The 23,540-nt window shown below is 44.0% G+C and overlaps 1 protein-coding gene across 10 annotated transcripts in view; it reads left to right on the top strand.

Annotated features, from left to right (window-relative positions):
* The window catches only part of LOC306914187 (receptor-type tyrosine-protein phosphatase delta), a 306,809-nt gene that overhangs the window by 234,548 nt on the left and 48,721 nt on the right, over nucleotides 1–23,540 (top strand). For 4 of the 10 annotated variants that reach the window (XM_079491139.1, XM_079491144.1, XM_079491137.1 and 1 more), the window contains 13 exons: nucleotides 224–368; nucleotides 2,126–2,431; nucleotides 3,345–3,538; nucleotides 4,835–4,861; nucleotides 6,148–6,265; nucleotides 7,454–8,041; nucleotides 8,495–8,595; nucleotides 8,822–9,078; nucleotides 11,647–11,740; nucleotides 14,876–15,085; nucleotides 17,641–17,801; nucleotides 20,938–20,952; nucleotides 22,849–22,961. In XM_079491139.1, the coding sequence (XP_079347265.1) occupies nucleotides 224–368; nucleotides 2,126–2,431; nucleotides 3,345–3,538; nucleotides 4,835–4,861; nucleotides 6,148–6,265; nucleotides 7,454–8,041; nucleotides 8,495–8,595; nucleotides 8,822–9,078; nucleotides 11,647–11,740; nucleotides 14,876–15,085; nucleotides 17,641–17,801; nucleotides 20,938–20,952; nucleotides 22,849–22,961 (2,329 nt within the window). The remainder of the gene's footprint in view (nucleotides 1–223; nucleotides 369–2,125; nucleotides 2,432–3,344; nucleotides 3,539–4,834; nucleotides 4,862–6,147; nucleotides 6,266–7,453; nucleotides 8,042–8,494; nucleotides 8,596–8,821; nucleotides 9,079–11,646; nucleotides 11,741–14,875; nucleotides 15,086–17,640; nucleotides 17,802–20,937; nucleotides 20,953–22,848; nucleotides 22,962–23,540) is intronic. The other 6 variants (XM_079491145.1, XM_079491141.1, XM_079491146.1 and 3 more) reach the window with 4 other exon arrangements.

The raw sequence follows: 23,540 nt of genomic DNA, 5'->3' as shown, positions 1-23,540 counted from the left end.
CCAGCACGCACACTGAATTTACTTTTGAGTACTTTCAGACAGTTGACACAACCCTCTGGCAACATTGTTTGGGTTTGAATCATGTTAATTTAAACATGAGTGCGAAATCGTAACCGAATCTGGCACAAACAAAATAAACGTCTACAATAATAGGCCCTTTCACTCATGTTGAGATTGGATATCTTTAAACTGTTGTGTTATATATTTTTGTCTTTGTCCACAGAAACGCATCAGTTTCGAGCCCACCACCACCTACCTATTGAAGGACTTGAAGCCTTTCACCACTTATACTTTCCAACTAGCTGCACGTAGTAAACACGGAGTGGGAGCGTACACCAATGACATCTCTGCAGATACCCCCCAAACACGTAGGTCGTCTTCTTTATCTAAGCCCTAGCTTTATACACTTAGCAAAAAAAGGGGGAAAAAAATAAATGGGGGGGAGTAAACAAATGCTCACGTTTTCAAATGCATCCCTAATTCCCTCCCTCACTAATTCCCTCACTACACGCTACATGCTTCTATACGTATTAAATGTTTGGTGAAGTGAAGATATTGTGTCTCATGCAAAAATAAATACAGAGAAAAGATTAAAACAAAAGGCCAGGTGCATTTGAAAAATGAGCATTTTCTTTGTATATTTGGTTTAGCGATTAAGTGTTTTCTAAGTCGAGCTGACCATGCAGTATTGACTTTGAAATGGTTGCATGGGCAGTGTGTGTACACACACGGAGGCTTTCCTGTGAAGTCAGGTGGCAAGGTTACAGAATCATCTCCTCCTCCTCCTCCACCATTGTTGTGCAAAAACATTCTTGGCTGAAGCCAATAATGGAGCCTTGAATTATTCATATGAATCCCCATCTCCGCTTTATCCAAACTGTCCGTCTTTTGATTAGCAGAAGGGCAAGTTTGGTCTATAGGAAACCTTGTCTCCTGACACCACACGTCAGCCAAAATAGAGAATTAGCATATTGAGACTGAGCTTTCTATGCGGCTAAACATGGCCACTAAACACTCATGTTGAGGTCAACGGGGTTTTCCCTTTCCTTAATTGACATCAGTCCTTTGAACCACTTTGTAAATCATAAAATGTGTGATTGTGGAATAAATAATATATCGTAGAAAGCTCAAAGCAAGTATTGTCTTTGAAATTAGGGAAATTCCCGCCCTCAAAAGACCTCAGGTTTATCAAAAAATGGAAGCTGGCAAATTGAAAATTGAGTTGTGGATTAAAGAGATGAAAGTGGATACATTACATTTATTTTCTTCTGATCTCTCTGAAGTGGATTCGCTTCAAATCATTAGTGTAACCGTATATGGTTGTTGCACATCTAAAGTAAATCTGAGGTCTCTGAAAGATGCCGTAGGTAGGTATATAAGATCTGAAGTTCAGAATTTGCTCGGATGTACTGTATGTTCAGAGGTAAATTAAATCCTACCTTTCTTGCAAAAACAAGAACATAACAGTGTTTGCATGCCAACGTTGTCAAAATTGAATAAATCAGTCATGTCTCCTTGGGAAGTTCTCTGTACAATCAGGCTTTTACCACAAACCAACAGGCTTCGGAAAGGTTGGTGACCAATACAACATTTTCTTCTTTGAACTAGTTGATACATCAACCTTTATGTTTTTGGATTGATGGTAACTGCTTGCCAAATTCATCATAATTCTTATTACCCAATCTAATGTTGAACAGTACTGGTTTATTGTAGTCCAAGTCCAATAATGTGTTAGGGGATGTTTTTTGTTTTGTTTTTTCAAAGGTAGGTTACATAATGTCAAGCTGTCCATGCCCATGCCACCCTCATTCATCCATTCATACATCAACCGTGTTCTTAATTTGTTGTGGTTTCCTCTTTATTTGTGATTATTTCATTGACTTTAAATACCATTTTTGTCCACATAAGTCCCCGTTCTTTGTCCTTATTTTGTGTTATTTTTTATTTCCCTTTTCCCCCCTTCCTTTGTTTGGTCGTGTCTACCACCCACCCATCATCCCAATCAAAACCAACACTGTGAAACTCCCCTAAAACACAATCCCGCTCCACGAATGACCCGATCGATCAAAACAAACCAAACAATCCTTGCTGCCCCACCCCCCAAAACACTGAACGGCCCAAACAGTGCCGTCAGGCCCACCTCAGGACGTCAGGTGCCACAGCCCCAGCTCCACCACTGTTCTGGTAAGTTGGCGGCCACCCACTACGGAGTTACAAAACGGAATCATAACCAAGTACACAGTGCAGTACGCCATCACCGAAGGGGAGGACACGTCCACTCAGCAAATCTTCGACATCCCTCCGGAAAGCTCCCAGTACCTTTTGGAAAACTTGGAAAAATGGACGGAATACCGCGTGACTGTCACTGCTCACACGGACGTTGGGGAAGGACCGGAGAGCTTGGCACAGCTCGTCCGCACAGAGGAGGATGGTATGTCTTCGACAAAGCACTGCCCCCCCAGCTGCCCCCCAGCTGCACCCTTCTAAAACTTCCCCCTTCTAACACTAACCTCCCCCTCTTCTGCCACTCACAATCTACAATCTTCTTCTTTTTCTTTTATAACCCCTCTGCCTCTACCTGCTTCTAATAGGACTGGCCATGTTTTTGAGCCCAGCTTTACTAACCTGGACTATGCTTTATTTTTTAATATATATTTTTAATAAAGAAACTGACATTTTTAAGTGTTGGTTTTTTTTCTTGGCTTTTTTTTTTTTTTTTTTAATACTCACATTGGCATTTTGACCTGCACTGAAGCACAACAGGCCTCTGACTTCCAGTCCCAACTGTCATTTTTCTATCAAATTCTGCAAACTTTTTTGAAAAATATTTTCTTCAACACTTTTCCCTGTTTTTCTTTTTTACAATGAGCAACACTCTGGACAGTGGGAATGACATAACATGGAAGGAATTTTTTGAAGGCCATTTTTTTAATATTTTTTCTCTGCTTTATGATAGAAGAATACAATCATTTTTATCCATTTTTCCCCGCCCCATAGCCAAAAGCGCTTCAAAACATTTGAAGCGCCAATTTTTGGCTTCCCTTTTCTATTTTGATGAAATGCATTTTTATGTTTTTTTTTCTTTTTTTAATCCACTCTACCCATGTCAGTGGTCAGACCTGTTTTTTTGGCGTTTTTCTTCTTCCTTGCCATTGTTGAAATATTGGTGTTATACAGTGCACATTGCAGTCTGCCAGCACTTTTGTAGATTTTTCTTCTTTTTTTTTTACCCCCTACATCAGCGTTTTGCTCTGGATTTGGCCAGGCATTTAAAAAAGGAGAGAGAGGGGGTTCACTATAATTTTGACCTTTTTTTCCTCTTATTCCATGATGTCCCCATCCAGTTCCCAGCGGGCCACCTCGTAAAGTTGAGGTGGAAGCTGTCAACTCCTCGTCAATTAAAGTCATCTGGCGCTCGCCGGTGCCCACCAAGCAGCACGGTCAGATACGAGGGTACCAGGTGCACTATGTCAGGATGGTTAATGGGGAGCCCATGGGACAGCCAGTCATCAAGGACACCTTGATCGATGAAGCTCAGGTAAAGCACCCACCCCAGCCAGCCCTCTCTCTCTCTCTCCCTCCCTCCCTCTCTCTATCTCTCACATACACAGCCACTCTGTCTTATCTCGCTTTCGTCTCTCACTCTCTGGGTCTATAACCTTCACAAGTTCTCTGATACAGACAATACAACTGAAAAGGGAAGAGGCTAAAAGCCCAGGTAGTAGCTACACACAGTCCGGCTGTGTGAGCCGTGAACATTTTAGATTGTTGTCATCATGCCATAATTGAGTTTTTCAATTATGGCAAAGTGCCTTTTTTGTTCTAAGGGTGGCACTCAAGGAAAGGCCAGGGGAGTCACCAAAATCAATAGGGTTAATCCTCGAGGGATCATGAACTGTACAGTATGTGCTCAGCACGTTTCATGGAAATCCGCCCCATTTAAGTGTTGAGATATTTTGTGCGCAATTGGAAAATGTGCCATATGGGTGGCGCTGGGCTCAGATCAGCTGGATTCATCTTCTGGGGAGCATGAATCTATAGCTATTTTTGCTACTTTTGTGTAGAGCATTAATTCACAAAAAACACAGAGATACAAGGTTTCTGCCTGACAGTGATGATATCTTACGTATTTGGGATCAAAGTGTTGTATGGCCCGACGGACGGACCAGCCGCCATTGTGTCTTCTTTAGCCCCACTTAGCAGGGCTAAACATTATGCCACACAGTATATGAATGAATGAATGCCTTTATTGCAGACTCAGGGTCCATAGAGAAACATACAAAACACAAAATACAATATACATCCAATAAAAATAAATAAAAAACAGTCCAAATGTACATGTTAGACAGGCATCTGTGACAGTTATAAATAAAGGCTTTAAGCCAATGTTTTCTAAGGCTAGAGGAGTATCTAGTGCAACTTTTGACAGGGTTATTTATACTGACGATTATGCTATTCACAGACTCATCCAAGCGACACATGAATCTATGCATTAAGTTCCGGAGAACAGCTTGAAAAGTATTGACTCTTGCAGCCACAACAAGAGAGTATAGGCATTAATGGTTTATACATTTATTAACTGTTACTATGCTGTATTTCATCAGCTGTAATAATGTGACTGGTTACACTTTCATACATGCCACATTATCACCGTGGTAACAATGATTAGGCTATGATTACCTGTATGATTTCTGATGTTCAGCACATTTATTGAATGGGGTGATATTCCCCAAAACACACCCCTTATTCTTACTCACCACCAGTGACTGGTACAGTATGTACTTGGCCTTATGTTTGTGTCTCTCTTCTCTCCATATTGTTACATGGTAATCAGTGGGAATATGATGATTCAGCTGAACATGTGAGTAGATCAGAGATACCTCCTCCCCAACGTCCAATTAGGGCTGGGTGATATTATGGACACAATCTAATATAACAATATGTTTTGACCAAATGCCTCAGTATCGATAGTGTGACGATAGTATCTTATAATGTGAGCTTGTAGATTGGCTATTTTTTTGCTGTTGACCATTTCCGAAAGTATAAAATGAGGCATAAGTCATTAACCCATTTAGGCCTGACGTCGAAATAAATAAAAAGTCTTCTGAAAGAATATATATTCAAAGATATGTGCCGCATTTTCACGATTTTTCAAAAATAGCAGACCTACAAGCTCGTAGCGCGCCACTCGGTGGCGCGCTATGAGCTTGTAGATCTGCTATTTTTCAATAGCTAAATTACAACATAATAATGTTTAAAACACCAAAAGGGGTTTCCGCCCAAAATGGGTTAAAACCAGCAAATGTCAACACTTTCAGCCTGCCAACAATATCCCAAATCCCAGATGATAAATCAGGGATTTGGGATATGTCAGGCTGAAAGTGTTGATCTTTGCTGGTACTATATCAATATATTGCCCAGCCCTAACTCCAACCCCTGCATGAACTTGCATGTCTGTCTTCAGCATCCTCTGCTCATGACCATTCATTATTTGCAACGGCTCCTTCTTCTAACAGCAGTGTTTATTATCGCAAATGTCAGAAGGAATGGCATAATTGTTCTATTCTATTAACTGAGCTTGTTCAAAGAATGAAATGAAATCCAACATTAAACGCTTGTGTTCCGCTGCAGTTGTTGATAGACAAAACTGCATTTGCCGGTTATTTATTCATCATAGGATTGTATTACTGCTCTGTGCACACAGTGAATGTATTCATTTCGGTTGCTACTGGCATCCTATTCCTAACCCATCATCCCCCTGCTTGATTGAGTAACTGCGAAAACAACTATAACTAGGGGGCGACTGTGGCTCAGGAGGTAGAGCAGGTCGTCCAATGATCCATGGGTCGGCGGTTCGAATCCCGGCTCCTCCTGTCTACATGTCGAAGTGTCCTTGGGCAAGACACTGAACCCCAAATTGCTCCCGATGTGCTGGTTGGTACCTTGCAGGGTCTGGCTGTAAACAAGTTCCTCGAGCTTAGTCCATTCACCCTGGGTAAACAAAGAACTTTGCTTTGCTTTGGCTTCCGCCGCAATCGGTGTATGAATGGGTGAATGTAATGCACAATCTAAAGCGCCTTGGATAAAGGGCGGCGCTATATAAATATCATTTAGTGTCTGCTGACTAAAATGTGTGTTCTTCCACAGGAAATGGTCATCACTGAGTTGCAGGCAGAAACTACATATTCTGTTGCCGTAGCAGCCTACACAACAAAAGGCGATGGGGCTCGTAGCAAGCCCAAGCTGATCACAACCACTGGCGCAGGTAAAGCAGCAACTGTCACCGTTGACAAATCTCCTATAGCTCCTCTGCTAATGTACTTTGTGATCCCCCCCCCCAAAAAATGCATTTGTCGTCTGAAGCTGTGAAATTGCACCCGGCGGAGAGACAGAAAGAAATTGCTAGACGAACCTTTCCCCTTGATGGCTATTAAAGTGTGAATGCGGCTAATTGCGGGCCTCATTTATGACAACTATTGTAATCCCTCTCAGCTACTGCTCTGATACTGGAATGCTCACATGGGTTAAGTGAAGAAAAAATAAAGGGGAAGAGGGTGGGGAGGTGGGGGGTTCCTGTGCAAGCTGTTCCAAGTCTCACTGGCCTCCTTTGTGAGAAAATCCTGTTGGCAAGTCAGGAATACCTGCTGGGGTTATGTTCATAATGAAAAATTGTGTGATTTATCTTTATTGTCACAAAATGCTTTGATGCTGCAGGTGTACAGACACTAGTAGTGAGGTTTGCGGTGGAAATGAGAGAGATTATCATCATAGACGTATTATGCTTCTTTCAATATGTATGAACACACAGCATGACGTCTGTTTCTTTCTGCTGGGTGTAACAATGGTGGCATCACCGGTGTTGATGATCATTGTGTTCCTTACCTTATTTGACCGATGAAAAGGCCTTAAAACATTACATTTCCCACAAACCTATCTTAGTTATAATCACTAGTTGTTGACAGTATTTGCTCAGATCACTCGGATGTGGATTAATTAATGCACTGGTTCTCAACTTGGGGTCCAGGGGGTCCCCCCAGCTATAACTCAGAGAGTGTACTAATGACACATTTGAGGATCCTCTGGATTTGAGGAGTATTTCAAAAGATGAAGTTATAAAGGAAAACCACAACAATTAAAAACAATTCCAACATTTTTCAAAATATTTAATAAAAAAACAAAAAATGAATTTCCGTGTTGTGACCTTGTACTGTTTTGACTAGTTTGGGTCCCGTCTAATTTCTCTTTTGGGTCTTGAGCTAAAAAACGTTTGGAAACGACTGGCCTAATACATGTCAAACTGGGGTTAGATGAAATGAAGAAGGTTGAGAAGCACTGCACTAATGGACGGAACACGTTTCCACCTACAGTAGTTGCCTTACAGATACTCTGGAAGCGTTAATGTCCTCCATAACCGTAACAATGCGTTTCTCTCTCCATTGGCATTGCCATATAGTTCCCGATAAGCCTCGTCTCATGGTGAGCACCACCAACATGGGCACAGCCCTCCTCCAATGGCACCCCCCCGCATTAAGCCACGGACCCCTGCAAGGCTACCGCCTCCGCTTCGGCCGCAAAGACGTGGACCCGCTGACCGTCATCGAGTTCCCCGAGCGCGAGAACCACTACACTACCAAAGAGATCCACAAGGGGGCCTCGTACACCTTCCGCCTGTCGGCGCGGAACAAGGTGGGCTTCGGTGAAGAAACCGTGAAGGAGGTCAGCACCAACGAGGACGTGCCAAGCGGCTACCCTCAGAGCATCACGGCCGAGGGCGCCACCACGACCACCATCCAGGTTAGCTGGAGACCCCTGTTGTTGCCAGAGCGCAACGGCGTCATCGTGAAATATGCACTGCAATACAAGGATATCAACAGTCCTCGCAGTCCATCGGAACTCTTCATCACCGCCCCAGAGTCCACCGTCATCCTGGACAGCCTTAAGGCCGACACCACTTACGATATCAAAATGTGCGCCTTCACCAGCAAGGGCTCCGGCCCCTATAGCCCAAGTGTTCAATTCAGGACACAGCCTTTGGATCAAGGTAGGACCATTCCTCAAACCCCTTTTAGCCCCTCCACCTTACTCAGAAATCTTCTACCACTGCCAGATTCTTTCGAAACAACAGCCAGCGTCCTCTGCAAGCGTCCTCAAATGGCAGAAGGTGAAAGGGGAAATCGGATCCGCTAAAGGACTCGGTACAAACCACCAGGACTATTTGTCCTTCCCATAGTCTCCTCACCTTAAGAATCATTTAAAAATCATTCAAAGAAATATAAATAATATGGTGTAAGTATCTGTGTCCTTTGTTTTGTCAGCTGAGAAAAGGTCAGTCAATAAATGTAAGACATGCTGTTGGTCAGAAGGTAAGAATGGAGTATTTTACATCTGCTTTAGTACTAATTTCAGGCTGGTTATGAAGGGAAGCATTCGCAGGTAAGCACTGTGTGTGGAGTCTCTGTTGGTCGGTTGATCACCCACTCCCCCTTTCTTTTAGCAGTGTTTGCAAAAAACTTTCATGTGAAAGCTGCCACGAAGACTTCAGTGCTCCTAACATGGGAGATCCCAGAAAGCTACAACCCAGCTCAACCCTTTACCGTGAGTGCTTCTCTGTCTCTCTAGATACTTTAGGTTTAGCTCTACACAATTATTACTTCTTAATTTTGCCTGTAGGTCGCAATTTACTTTTTTTTTAATCTGACCTCATCAAACCCTATACACTCAAGGCATGCTCCATTATATGGATCGTTTCTCGTACAGTTAAATGTGACAGATTCATTTTGTGTTGAATGTTAATGCTGACCTATATATACCCATTATGCAGATTCTTTACGACAATGGCCAAAGTGTGGAGGTGGACGGGAAGCTCACACTGAAGCTGATCACTGGTCTTCAGCCGGAAACGCAGTACTCCTTCCTCTTGACCAACCGTGGGAACAGCGCCGGAGGTCTCCAGCACCGCGTGTCCACCATGACGGCCCCGGACATCCTACCGAACAAACCGTTCGTGATCAACAAGACCAACACCAACGGCATGGTGACCGTGGAGATGCCGTCAGTGCATACCACTGAGAAAGTCCGGTGAGTAGCAAAGACGCAACGCAACGCAACGTAGCGGAACGGAACGCAACGTAGCGTAGCGTAACAGTAAATTACTCACACATGGAAATTACCATTTTGATTCAAAGTTGCCTGGTGGTTCAGCCAGTTCAGAGTGGGTGAAATAATGTTTTGTGTAAGGCCAATTACAGGAAGTGTTAGAATAGGGAAAGAGATCATGGAGAAGAAAGCAACAAGGAAACAAATAACAGGATAGCAGTTAGACTAGTACTAGTGCACTGACCATAATGCTGGGATTGGACTCCAACTGGTTACTGGTGTCATGCAAGGGGCCAGTGAGGCGCTCCAACGTTGAAGCACTGGGCCCTAGTGGTAAGAGGAAGGACTGCAGGCGGACCTCAAATTTGAGGTCCGGAGGAGGTACTTCCGGCAGTCTTCCGGGTGCTTCAAAACGCCACTGAGCAACTTCATCGAAATTAATAGCTTGGGGGCGGGGCTAGTGCTCCAGTTCGGTCTCTATCCTTTATATACTCTATGGTGTCATGTCTCTGGCTCTCTGCCCGAGGTGTTTCAGTTTCAGATTATTTTGATTGATAGTGCAACATCACCCCAAGGGGGTCTCTGTGCACTTCACAGCAAAAATACAACAAAGACGCATCAAAATCACAAAATCATAGCAGCAAGAAAACACAGTAAAACATGTGTGCAAATGTGCATAGCTATAAACCATCAAGAAAAGAAAGAGAATAAAGAAAAATCTCAGCACAGTATTTTAAAATCACAGGCAAGGCGAGGTGAACATAACAATGGTTTCAATGAAACTAGGGGGGAACCGTACTGCAGGGAGAAAAGATCATGGGTTTTTTACTTTTTAGCCTAGATTTAAACGTTTCCCGAGAGTTGGCATCGCTAACAGCTTGAGGGAGATGTCCTTCTCTCATCACTCTCCTATCTGAATAATAAAGCATGAAATGCCGAAAGGCATAATGTAATACTTAAATAATCAAACACTACAATGATAGCATAACAGAGCGTTTTCACATTTAGAACACAGAAGTGCAACACAGAGCCTTGTCTGCTGGAGAATTGTACTGATTGAGATGAGATTATGAAGGTAATGCTTTAATGGGATTGAGGAGCTTGTATCACTGAGCTGCTGTTCAGACTAATCGGGTTGGACATTATTTTATGTCGCTTCCTTGCTTGGCTTGAGCTTTCCTACAGGGCTGCATTCATTTATTGAACTAATGGATTATTAAAAATCACACCCGTGTGAACTGAGTGGTGCACACCCCCCTCTCTCTCTCTCTCTCTCTCATTAGCAGGCAACAGTGCAGCACTATCTCTCGCTCTCTCTGTTTCTGACACAACAGCGCCCCTACTGGTACTCATAGTCAGAGTCACACACAAACATAGGTTAACACACCAGAGTCACACACAAACATAGGTTAACACGGACATTGCTGTTCCTTGGAGTGGTTGCACCACTCAAACATAGATATATCTTTTTATAAGATCATCGATTTTCCAAAATATCAACATTTTTAGCTAGATCGTCTATTTTCAGCAAGTGTCATTACGACGGCATCAAGGCCCGCCAAAATACATTTTAGTCGACTAAATCAACTGTAGATTTAGTCGACTAAAATCTTATGACATTTAGTCGACTAAAACTAGGCCAACATTAAAACATTCCAGGTGACTAAAATGTGACTAAAACTAAAATCAAAATTTGCTGTCAAAAAACAACACCGTTGTCATTACAGCTCATTATAACGCCTCAGTCACACCACGCAGGTTGAGACAATCCTATCAAACTAAGCCCACTAGTCTGTGCTAAGCCTTACAAAGTCTCTCCTACTGGTTGAGCAAAGCTTGGTGTTGTCATACAGCCAACCACCACATCTGTCGGTGGACTGGTGCTACGAAACCCGTTGTGGGTTTTTTGATCTTGCTAGATGCACTTGGCTCTCTCTCTTGCATGACAAAACTTAAGCTAATTAGTTTCCCATTAGCTTGCCACGTACGCTGCCTCCCTGGCTAACGCTAGCTTGGGCTCAGCTTGGCCAGGAAGCCCCGGAAAAAGTCTGGCAGAAGCCATTATCTCTGTTAGCACCCCGATGGAGGGTTGAAAATCCTTCTAATTCCATCTCTTTTCTGTGCACACAGAGGGACTGCTAATTAGCTCATGGGGGGGGCCACTCTGCGAGGTGCAACAGTGGTGCTTGATGTTCTCTCTGAACAGGTCTCACTTAGTTGGAAAACATGAGGAAAATGGCCCTAATTGAGTGAAAAGGAGCATAGATGGCTAATTGCATGACGACGTGTCTTGTTTTAATGCATTCCACCCATATATTAGTCCAGAAGGTAGCATGGCCTACTGTTTGTACCCCTAATAAACTAGTGCCCACTCTGAAATTCAGACTACTTTGATGTGAGTTTTGTTTGTTTTAGGGTCAGGACAGCAGCCGCTTGTACTTTTCAAAAAGGGAATGGAGAACTTTGATGTAGTGTGCAGTAAAAACCGACTGACCTTTGACCTTGGCTATAATTCACCATTTAATTTGTGTGTTTCTTATTCATATCCAGGGGTTACTATGTTGTGGTGGTCCCACTGAAGAAGCAGCGAACTGGCAAGTTCTTCAAACCTTGGGACAACCCTGATGAGATGAACTTGGAAGAGGTGGGTTCAAGAGAACAGTCAACATTGTTTTAACCACATGGGTGGTCAATGTTCAAAATTGCATATCATTTTATATATATTATTTAGTTAACCCATTTAGACCTGATGACGATTCTAAAAAAATGTCTTCTAAATCCAAAAATATATGTAATTGGCCACCGACCCCCATCTGAAAATATGTTGTTCCAGGGACCCCCCAGAAGCTTTGAGTTAAAAACGTTCGCTCTGAAAGAATATACACACAGTATATTCAATGATTTGCGCCACATTTTAACGATTTTAGCTAAAGTATAACATAATGCTTAAAACACCAATACGGGTTCCCACCCTGAATGGGTAAATAACATTATTGTTATTTGCTATTATTTATTTTCTTAATCCTATGCAGTACCTGTTCCTGTTCTGCTTTGATACCTGAATTTCAATCAAGTTCAAGTTCAAGTCAATCGATCAAATAAGGAACAATTTAAAATGTATGCAGTCTCTTATTGTTCTTCAATTCATTCAGCCATGTATACAAACATTACTCTTAAACCCAATCCAATAAGTGGCATGCATATACCATACGGTACATCAGACCTATCTTCTAGTGTTGACATGGAAGAAGTTGGACAGATGGCAATCTGCTGTAAATCTAGCCCCAGGTTCGACGGGGGCGTTGGGAACAGGGAGTGATGCTCACATGCTGATTGACGCAAATGGCTGCAGAGAGCATTGTTCTCATGGAAATGAGGACGCTGTGGAGTAGCCAACAAGTGTACTGCAACTCAACCCCCGCTCCATCATCCCCTCATCCTCTCTCTCTCTCTCTCTCTCTCTCTCTCTCTCTCTCTCTCTCTCTCTCTCTCTCTCTCTCTCTCTCTCTCCCGACTGTCTGGTAATTACCTGGAGAGCTGCGTCAGAGCTCCGTGTCTCTCCCCATTTCAGGGGAAAAGCTACACAGCAAAAATCCGGAGTGTTAATTTATCTCTGGAAAGTGTCCACTTTCACTTGCACTTTCAGAGTTTTTGGCCGGTACTTGGGCACAAAGAACTTGACAACTTTTTAATTCACCCTGCAACTAATCCCATGACTCGTGCAGCCTAAAATGTGGTAGCAGGGGAATCATTTATTTTCTGTCTAGCAGTGGCAACCATGTACTGTACATAGATAGTTTGTGAGGTGAAATGTGGCACAACTTTCAGATGAACAAATGGAAACTTCTCCCTTCAGACACCTGATGAGTGGCAGTTCAATTCGGTGTAGTCTATAGCCTATGGATTAGGCCGTCTAAAAGTACTCTCTCGGGCCTTGTGTGAGACTCTTTATTTATTTTTGAAAGCCGACCATAGCTCTACTGGTAGAGACGCCGCCTGGGAATCAGAACATCGCTGGTTCAACCCCCAGCTCGTCCAGGCTACATCTACAGTTTTTAAGTGTCCCTGAGGGTCCTTGACATGAAAAAGGTTGAGCACCACTGATATAGAAACATCGGTTTATTATCAGATGTCATGATTTTTGTATTTGTAGAATCAGTTCTCAGATCTAAATGGATTAATGAATCAGCCATGGATTCATGTTACTGTAACCCATTGCAATTTCAAGACATTGAAGGGAACACTTGAGACTTGAAATATTCTTGTCTTACACTTAAGCTTGCCATGAACGTAATAAATCAAGTCCCCAGTAGTACGTAAAAGGCCAAAGAAGAACGCCTCCAGGCCCCCTTGTCTGTAGCCTTGACCGATCGCCCAAAAGTTCACCCTCGGTTAGAATTTATTTGTTTGTCAATATTGGCACTCACCTTTTCCCAACTTTTCCCAAGGGCAGCTAGAGTTAGCTGTGTTGACAGGAGAGATGATGGAAGACATTATCGGGGCACCGACAGCCCCGCAGCCAAAACAGAGCACACACATACACACACGCACACACATACACGCACGCACGCACACACGCATACACACGCATACACACACACACACACACACGATGTATACTTGACTGACAGGCAAATGCATGCATACACCCACATGCACACACGCACATACACTCACACGTGCACATGCGCATGCACACGCACATGCATATGCACGTGCGCACGCACGCACACACACACACACAGATGGTATGATTTGCAGGTCACCATTCAGGAGTATCAAAACAAACCCGAGAGATGGCTGCAATATAGCCATCATTTTTATTAAGCCGGTCTGCACCACACACACACACACACACACACACACACACACAAGCGCACGAGCGCATACTTTTAATTAGCTATTACACTTATTTAGAATAGGTGGTCGTGATATCTTTGTCAGTGTCTTGTCAGGTGTGGAGGTATAGATAAATGGGTGTCTTGAAGCTCTTTAATATCTTAGTTCCCCCTCAAAGCATGGCATATCAAAGCACAAGACTATTGAAGTATAATTGTAGCTGTCTGCAACTTCACTCCGTGTTTCATCCCAGTTATTGACGGATCTGTAAAAACTATTTTGGTAGCCATTTCATTGAAGCAGACAGTGGTTTTATTTGTAGGTTTTTGACGAGATACAGTCTGTTAAGAAAGAAAAACATTGTCTGCCGCTGTCCCTTCGCATGCATTTCCATTTCACTCACTTGTCACTAATGGGATGTTTTTGGAGATTCATCAGTCAGAATCAAAGTGAGGGTGAAGGGAGAAAACAAAAGATGTTTTGCTTCCCAAACAGATTTTATTCTATTTTTCCTAATTCTATTTCTTGCCATTTTGAACAAAGCTGATTGTATCTACAAGAGAGAGTATAGCTGCAGTTGTGTGATTTATGAATATAATTAATTTAGTCCTGTTTATATTGTTTGCCGCTGTTGGTGAGTTCATCTTGCCTGTTGAAAATCCACACATTCTCATCATTTCATCCTAGTGCAAGGCAGAGAGAATAACTGCTCTTTTGTCTCTAGTGGTCTGCCTTTTGAGTGAGTGAGTGAGTGAGTGAGTGAGTGAGTGAGTGAGTGAGTGAGTGAGTGAGTGAGTGAGTGAGTGAGTGAGTGAGTGAGTGAGTGAGTGAGTGAGTGAGTGAGTGAGTGAGTGAGTGAGTGAGTGAGTGAGCGAGTGTTTTGCGTTCAGTGCTTCTGGGTTATCCTCAACTGTCCACGTTTTTGCTCTTCTCACATCAGCTGCTCAAAGAGATTAACCGGACGAGCCGAGGTCTTCGCTTCCGGAGGCAGACGGAGCCCAAACCCTACATCGCTGCCTACTTCAAAGACATGCCTACAGAGTTCACCCTGGGAGATGCCAAGATCTATGGCGACTTTGAAAACAAGCTGCTCCAAAATGGCCAGGAGTACATTTTCTTCGTGCTTGCCATTCTGGAGATGTCCGAAAATGTAAGGCCGATTGCGCTTTTTGTGTGTGTGTGTGTGTGTGTGTGTGTGTGTGTGCGTGTGCGTGTGTGTGTGTGTGTGTGTGTGTGTGTGTGTGTGTGTGTGTGTGTGTGTGTGTTTATTTTTTATTTAACCAGTAAAAACACATTGAGACTGCGTCTCTTTTACAAGTGGGAACTGGCCAAGAGGCAGAAATGAAATTACACTTCAATACCACATCGTCAATGCTACATTTTGGACCAGCAAATACAACATCCAGAATACATCTTACAGTACCTATGAATAAATACAAAAAGTCCCCAGTCCTACTATTTAGTAGCAGGCCAAAATACACCATATACACAATCTACACGATCTGAACCAATAAATAAATAAATAGGCATGAACATAGGCTAGTACATATCCAAACATGTGCAGGTGTTGGACTGTACATCAAAGATGATCCTTTTGAAACTTCTCAAGGGAACTTTCAAAGCCAATTTTAGTCTGGACTGTAGATCATTCCATGACGTGTGCGTGTGCGGGTGCGTGTGCATGTGCGTGTGTGCGTGTCCGTCCTTCCTGTAATCATATTAGTGTGTGTGTGCGTGTCTAAAATGTCATACCCCAACTGTATTTCTCATGATTATTTGATCCATGTTTGTCTATCCTCACAAGTAACTTTAATGACAGAGCTGAGCTCACTACGGAAGCAGTGTAGCCGCCGGCTATGCCCTCGCAGAGGATGTCTCATGCACACTCGGTGCTAAAAGTTGCGTGTTAACACTAACAGTCAAAAGGAAGAGTCCCAGTGTGTTTTGGCGGGGGGCTTGTACTCTGCTTGGATGTGTTACTTTGAGGCTTCCTGTTGAAAGTCTAAACGCTTCTTAGACTAACACAGACGAGCCGACCCCCACCGCTGCGGGAGGAGAGGCCTCTCGAGACCCCAGCCAATCGCAGGAATGCGTTGATAACGGGGCTTCTCTTTAATTGCGGCCTTTGTGCGGTCCGCCTTATCTCCACCGCTGCAGTGTGTGCGTCCCTGCGCACGCGTGTGTGCGTGGAAAGAAGCTGCATGATTAGGCGGCTGCAGGCAGCATGATGGATTTGATGAGCTTGGAGGGCTACGGTCCAGTCTCACACACACAACCCTGACTTCAGGTGGAGCTAAAAAAAGACACAATAATGATGGACAGAAGGAAATCTCCACTTTACCCACCAAAGCAAAGATTAGCGTTTTTCTCTGCCCCCAAGCATGGTCTTTTTTTCCCTCTTTTTATCTCTCTCCGCTGAATGTGAAATTGCTCAATCAAAGCCCACAAATGTAAGATATTGCGATATATAACCCTTCATTTTTATCAGGTCAGTTTGCAACTTAGCAGGAATACACACAGACACACGCACGCACGCACGCACAATTGCTAATTACATTTATTTAGCATAGGTGGGTGGGATGTCTTAAGTTTGTGTGTTGTCACGTAGGATCACGGGGAGGTAGATAAAATGGAAGTCTTGATGCAAGGCTTTCAATATCTTCGCTCCCCTGAGGACAGGGTGTATCGTTTGACATTCAGTGGTGAGCTCTGATGGGTAGTTGCAAACCTGCGATTGCTTCTCCCCCTGAGGGCATTTTTATTTCCGGCTGGGTAAGGAACTCTAACCAAAATACATATGTGCACGTTGGAGCATGAAGCGATCAAATTCATGTTTCCTCTTGTGCATTTCTATTCCTATTTGCTGTTACGATGTCTCGGGTCTACGCAATAATAGGCAAGCATCCATCATCCGTCCACCATGGCCAATTCCAACTGTTCAAATACTGTGCCAATGTTGCAAATACATTCCACACATTATCCTGCACTTTAAAAGGCTAATTCAGATCTGAGACGAGACAGGATGAAACTGGCCTTGCAAAAGAATGAAAAGATGTCTGGTTATTATGAACTGCTCCACTGCTCCTAATAGTTGGGATGGGTAAACGGAGAGGACACATTCTGGGTATGTGCAAAACCTGCAAATGTGCTTGACAAATACCCCAACCGCAAATACCCCAACCACACATACCCCAACCACACATACCCCAACCGCAAATACCCCAACCGCAAATACCCCAACAACAACCTGTGTGTGTGAGAGAGAGAGCAGTTCTCTGCCAAACGTCTTTGTTCAGTTTGACCTAAAGTAATTTCCAGTGTTCCACACCTCTAGTACAAATGGCTGTTTTGCTAACTGTATATATTTGCTTGATATTCAGCCAATTGACTACGTATAACTCTTCTTTAGACATTGCAACGTTTCTAGAGTTGCTGTCACCCTTATGCAAATTAGTGGCATCACAACGAGAGCAAGTTCTGATCGTCTTGTTCAAACGCCGCCACATCAAATTAAATAAAAGTTGCTGAAACGGCAAGGAGTACAAGATTCCAACTTTTACAGCCTTTTGAATAACAACTCTGACAGCAGAAGTCCACCACAAAGACCAGACGAACCGTGTTTAGCATAATAACCCGACTTTAAAGGTTGACAGATCAGAGAATGAAGTAGCAATCGATAACTCTCCTTTCCTCTCCTCTCCTCAGACCATGTACGCCACCAGCCCCTACTCAGACCCTGTGGTGTCAGCCGACGTCGACCCTCAGCCTGTCATCGACGAGGAGGAAGGCCTCATCTGGGTGGTGGGCCCCGTGCTGGCCGTGGTCTTCATCATATGTATCGTCATCGCCATTCTCCTCTACAAGAGGTGAGGATATAGCAAAAGACATGCAACATGTACATGCACCACCACGCGCACAGCACACGCCACACGCACATGTCTAATACAGGACATAGAACACTGTTTAACATGAAGCTGTCTTGTGCTTTATTATTAGGAATATTCACACGCATGCACACACAAATACATAAAAAACGCTTTTAGCTTAAAGGTATATTCAGTGATTTGACTTAATTCAAATATCACTTATTTTTTCTTTTTTTCTGGATAATCCTCCCTACTATAGAGTGTGCTGACCATATAAGGAAATCCTCCCTGTCCCCAGTGAGCCCCTGGGGTCAAAAAACCCTAGTTTCAGTTTTGGTGGCGGGTGGCAAAACCGTCATCCAATCAGGATGAGAGGGGCCTTCCTCCAATCATGATCGAGTGGGGGCGGGCCTTGGTGCACATGCTGTTGGCCTGTTGCACTTCCCCCCACTGTAGAGCGTGCATGTGCACATTTTTTTACCGGGGCGGACTGGGTGGTTTTCCAAATCACCCAAATCACTGAATGCTCCTTTAAAGGAATCTTATTGTGAATACGCAAGTATGCGCGCACACACGCAGGCACACGCACGCACACACGCACGCACGCACACACACAGAGTAATATTTGGATTGAAAGCTAGAAGCAGACACTGTCTTTAGACTCTCAATCACCCTCACTCTGGGGAATGCACGCACACACACGCGTGCGCACACACACACACACACACACACACACACACACACGATTTCAAAATCTCTGAAGGGCCCATCTGTACAAGCTGTACAAGCCGTCTCCCCATCACATACAGACAACCACAATCCTTTACGCGGACACGAACGCTGACTGGAAGTTAATCAGACACATCCATCTACTCCAGCCTCACACACATGCACGCACGCATGCACACACACACACACACACACACACACAGTAGACAACAGACAGACTTGCAGTAGCATACCCTCCTCAAATCAAAACAGCCAGCAGCGGAAGCTAGCCTGGCTGTCTAGTGCTCGTCAGTCAAGCATAGGAGGAGAGCTCTTGCGTGTCGCTGCATGCGTACACGGGTTCAGCGTGGGGGCCCCGGGGCCCGAGCCTGAGCCTGCATGCGCCCCGGCCGGTCCCTCCATCCCTCATGCCCCTATACCCTCCCATGCCCAACCCCACTGTAGAAAAAAACCCAGCTCCAGGGGCTACAGTGGCGCCTTCACCGTTCCGGAACACATCACGTGCAGGCGCGCCCACGCACACGTGCGCTCTCATAGCACGCAGGCACTCGGCGTACAGATTTCACCGCTTTTTTTTCCTCAACGCTGCCTTTTCTCTGCCACCCCCGTCTCTCTCTTCACCGCACAGCGCAAATCCTGAGCGCTAATTCAACCCCGAAAGTGTAACAATGTACCCGTGGCGGTCCAGTTTTACACTTTCGGGAGATCAGTTGCCACTCAGGATTTTACTGTGCACGCTGAAATATTCTGCAGGGCTCATTCAATCAGTTCCCTGATACTGGGCTGAACTTCATAATAGTCCCGAGGAAGTAATTTTAGGCAGGCCAGATTAATAAGTGGCGAGTCAGCGTAAGGTATAATCAGTAACGGTACATTTTGCTCCATCTATAGTATCATTGTAATGCGTTTCACAGGGTTAGATTGTTAAGCCTACAGCTTTACACTGAGTCTTCACTCTGTAACCCGCTCGTCCTTGGACTCCAACGCTCGGTTCCAGTTCTGGATGCAGGCGGTGCAGAGACGTGCACACATACATTAGATATCAAAGGGGGCTTCAGCCCCTGCCCTTTTTATACCCGTCTGTAAAACAACTGCCCTCTCCAGACCACGAATGCAGCATTTACTATAGGTGAAAGAAATACAAATGCCCTCCTCTCCTTTCCATGCCATACCGGAAGGCAGCATTCAGGATAATTGTTTTTTTTCTCCGAAGTCTCCTGAACTAATTTGTTTCGAAATCCATGCCATACACTGCATCTCCAGTAGATAAAGAGTGCAGGGTTGCGCCCCGAAAATAGCTGATCTACAAGCTCTCAACGCGTTGCAGCGCGGCACGTTGTGAGTTTGTAGATCTGCTATTTTGGGCCAAAAGTGCCCTCTTATGGGATTTCAGCCCCTGCCCCTCTAACACTCTCTGCACGTGCCTGAGGCAGTGCCAAGGAGATCCAGGAAGTAGAGCTGAACTGAGGATCCTCGAAAGGAACCTGGTGTGTGTGGGGAGGCGGGCGTTGGTGTGGCCGTGGCCACTCCCAGTGTTTCTGTTTGCTGGCCGACAGATTTACACGACAATTACTCATGTCAATGGCACTGCATGCCGCGTTGGGAGAACACTCCGCCGCGTTGCCGGATGATATTTCACACGTCGAAATCAATTTTTATGTGACACTACTGTGAATGTGCGTCTCATGTGTGGAGCAAAAGGACAGCCGTGTTACGTCGAGCGTTGGGGGGAAAGGACGGCTACATGATAACAGCTATCCAACACAGTGGGGAGGTTTCGGTGCTCTGCAGTCCTGTGCGTAGCGCTTTATTGGTCAAATCGGTTTAATCTGAAGGTCAAAATGCCCTGGTCTGCTGCTATGGCCCCCTGGTCAGGACTCAATAAAAAAAGGGCCTTGTAAACCATTACGTTTATTGCTTCCCAAGCTCAGTTTATACCGTACACGATGTTTTGATGTCAGTTTAAACATTGCATTTGATCCCAATTGTTGAATGATTGCTACAGTATCACGGTTCCACAGCATGTGAGGCTTAAGGTGATGATTATACTTGAACGAGAATGAATCGGCTGCTGTAAATCTGCTTTAAGTATAGTAACCAAAGACACATAGCGAAACTTTTCACCTGAGAGAAAAAAAAGATGCAAATTCTAAATGAGTCCCCGAGGCTGCATAACTAAGCGTATAGTCTACTAGGTGAAGCATCTCTAATCTCGCACGCGAAGCAAAAGTGATGCCATGATTGGTATCATTTGTCCCTGTAGTTACTACACAGAAACTATACAAATGATGGCAGGTATTCTAATTTAGCCATGAAGAAGTTAGCGGGGGTGTAATTCTCCTCCTCAAGGTCAGAGGGGCTAGCCATCTAATGTTGTTTCATTTCCTTCCCTGCTTGCCAATTGGAGCAGCAAACCAGACAGGTAAGACTATGAGGAAGTTACATGTGCACCGCCGCTACACCAACAACTCCCACACTGAATAGACCTCACTTTTTTCACTTTCTTTCACATCAAACTTTTCTTTTTCTTTTTCTTTCAAGGACAACCATAACTCTCAAGAGTCAGTGAGTCACAGACCTGTGAAGGTCCATTTGCAACCCTGTACATGTTCAAACTGTACCTGGCTGGCATCCCTATTTTAGATGTTTTGCATGTTATATAGTAAGTAGCCTTGCCGAGCCATGAGGCCCATAGGGCAGGAGCCTATCTCCTGTTTCTGTAGCGTGAGGCAGCTTGATGTACAAGTACACCCCCTGGCATGTTATATAGGCTGCATTAAAAAAAAAAAGCAACATAAATAATATCTGTAAGTTCCCGATCCAAAGAGCTTGTATGGCTATACAGTATTCACTATTTTGAAAATTTAGCTTAGATTGACAGAACTGGTAGTTTCTTATATTTTATAACTAGTGTCACCCTAACAATGTAGCTTCAAACACTGATATAATCACCCCTTTCTTTTATGTTCAACTGCTTTATTTCACCAAATTCACCCTGAAGAAGGCAACTTGTTTGTCGAAACGTTGGTAACCCAATAAAAAGCACTTCTGGCATCGTGACAACGATCTGTGCGACCTCTCCTTTCTATTTTAATGTTCAACTGCTTTGCCTTTATTTCACCAATAGAGAACTGCACAGCATGACAGCCCACAGTACACATGGGACCTGTTGTACCTACAGTATAATTTCACTTTCACCCACGCAAACCACTCTCTGCTTCACCTCCCATAGCTCCTTCTTTCCTTGATTCTTTGCACTTTAATGTTGTTTCTGTGTGATCTCGATTTCCCTTTGTCTTCCGAGAAACACCACAATCCTTTTCTGTTTGATGGGTTCATCTGACCCCTGCCTGACAGTGGTTCTAGCAGAAACTAAAAACTTTCCATAAGAATATCAAGATGTTTATTTGAAAGTTTGTTTGTTTGTCTGGTGATCCCTTTCAAACTACGTCATACAGTATATATTTATTTACCTTCATGTTGAATGGTGGCTTGTTTTATTCAAGTTAAACTAAGACAAGGGGCCAAAGAACTAAAGGTCTCTGGCATTCTCTCGAAAAAGATTAAATATCCTTGAAGGTAGTCATGTTAAATCATAAGGGATTATGTTCTCAGTGTATTGTCAATGTCTTACAGTCTTATAGTTTCAGGAGGAATTCATCCTGACGCCTTTTTTATCCCATCACTATTTGTAAATTACATATCTCTACCCGGCCTCAATTTACAAAGCTGCAGGTAATGTTAAAGGTTATATTCTAAAACGGTTAGTCCCAATACTTGATTCTGATTGGCTGGTTACCGTCACGTGACCGGTGTAAATTTCACCGATAACCCACACCTTCAATCACTTTATATCATTCCCACCTGATTCTGCATCTCTGTAGCTGTACTGGGGAAGGGGAGCGCTTGATTACCTTACAAACCCATGCCGTGCAGGCGTCTAACCACCGCCCGGCTCATATGACTGTGAATGTGTGGCTCCAGGCAGCCCCGTAAAGACATCAAGCGCTATTCTCCCGTCACATAGCCTACTTGCCGAGCAAAACAAGGAAGTGATGTGGCTCGCTCTGGTGGCGCAAAGCGTAGCTACTTTTGTGAATTTAATAGTTGTATTAGGTTAATATTGCTATATGCCTACGCCCCCAGCCATTGTAAAATACCCGGTAACCTGAGACCTCTCGTGGCGTATTGCTTAATTAGTCAACTCTGAACCGCAGTCCAGAATTGGGAATGAAAGGTCTTAAGAATGCAGAGTAGGTGAGGAAAGATGGGAAAGGAAAAGTGTGATTTGGAAATGCTGGGTTTTTCTTTTACGCAGGAAAAGACAAGAGTCCGAAGCGAGGAAAGGAAGCCTGCCCAACAACAAGGAAATGCCACTGCATCATCCTACCGACCCCGTCGAGCTCCGACGCCTCAACTTCCAAACGCCTGGTAAGAACAAACAGAACCAACCAGAATACACGACTCCAGTGCACTGGAAAAAAAAAACATTCCACAAAAGTACAATAATGTTTAAACACAAAGAGAACAAAAGGTCATAGAACCAAAGTACATTAACAAAAGTACAACCAATTTTAACTAAAGGTCATAGAAACAGAGTCATTATATTCATAGAATTAGCTCCATTTATCAAAAGGACCAATTCTGTTATATTTTGATTTTAGCTTTTTGCCATTTGCCGCCTGCTCATTTGCAATCTCTGTTGATGTCAAGTGCAGCACCATCTCTTAGCAAACATTAACATTGCAAATGAGGATCAATGGAAAAAACACTCTTCCCTGCTACAAAAGTGACAGGTGGCACATGTGAGGGACACAGGGTCAGAAATAACAGCATTCCCCCCAGAGACAAAGAGGGAGAGAGAGAGATACTGCTTAGTGATGAGTGAAAATACAGAAATGCAAGGTTGACACATTCATGGCAGCTCACATCATCCTGACCATACAGGTCATTAAGACCTGTCATGCTTATTCAGAAAAGAACAAGGTGCCTCGTCGCGCATCCTGTTGG

Source organism: Electrona antarctica, assembly GCF_951216825.1.
Source record: "Electrona antarctica genome assembly, chromosome: 21".
NCBI classification, from domain to species: domain Eukaryota; kingdom Metazoa; phylum Chordata; class Actinopteri; order Myctophiformes; family Myctophidae; genus Electrona; species Electrona antarctica.
The sequence above is the reverse complement of the archived record's forward strand: the minus strand, read 5'-3'. Positions and strand labels throughout refer to the sequence as shown.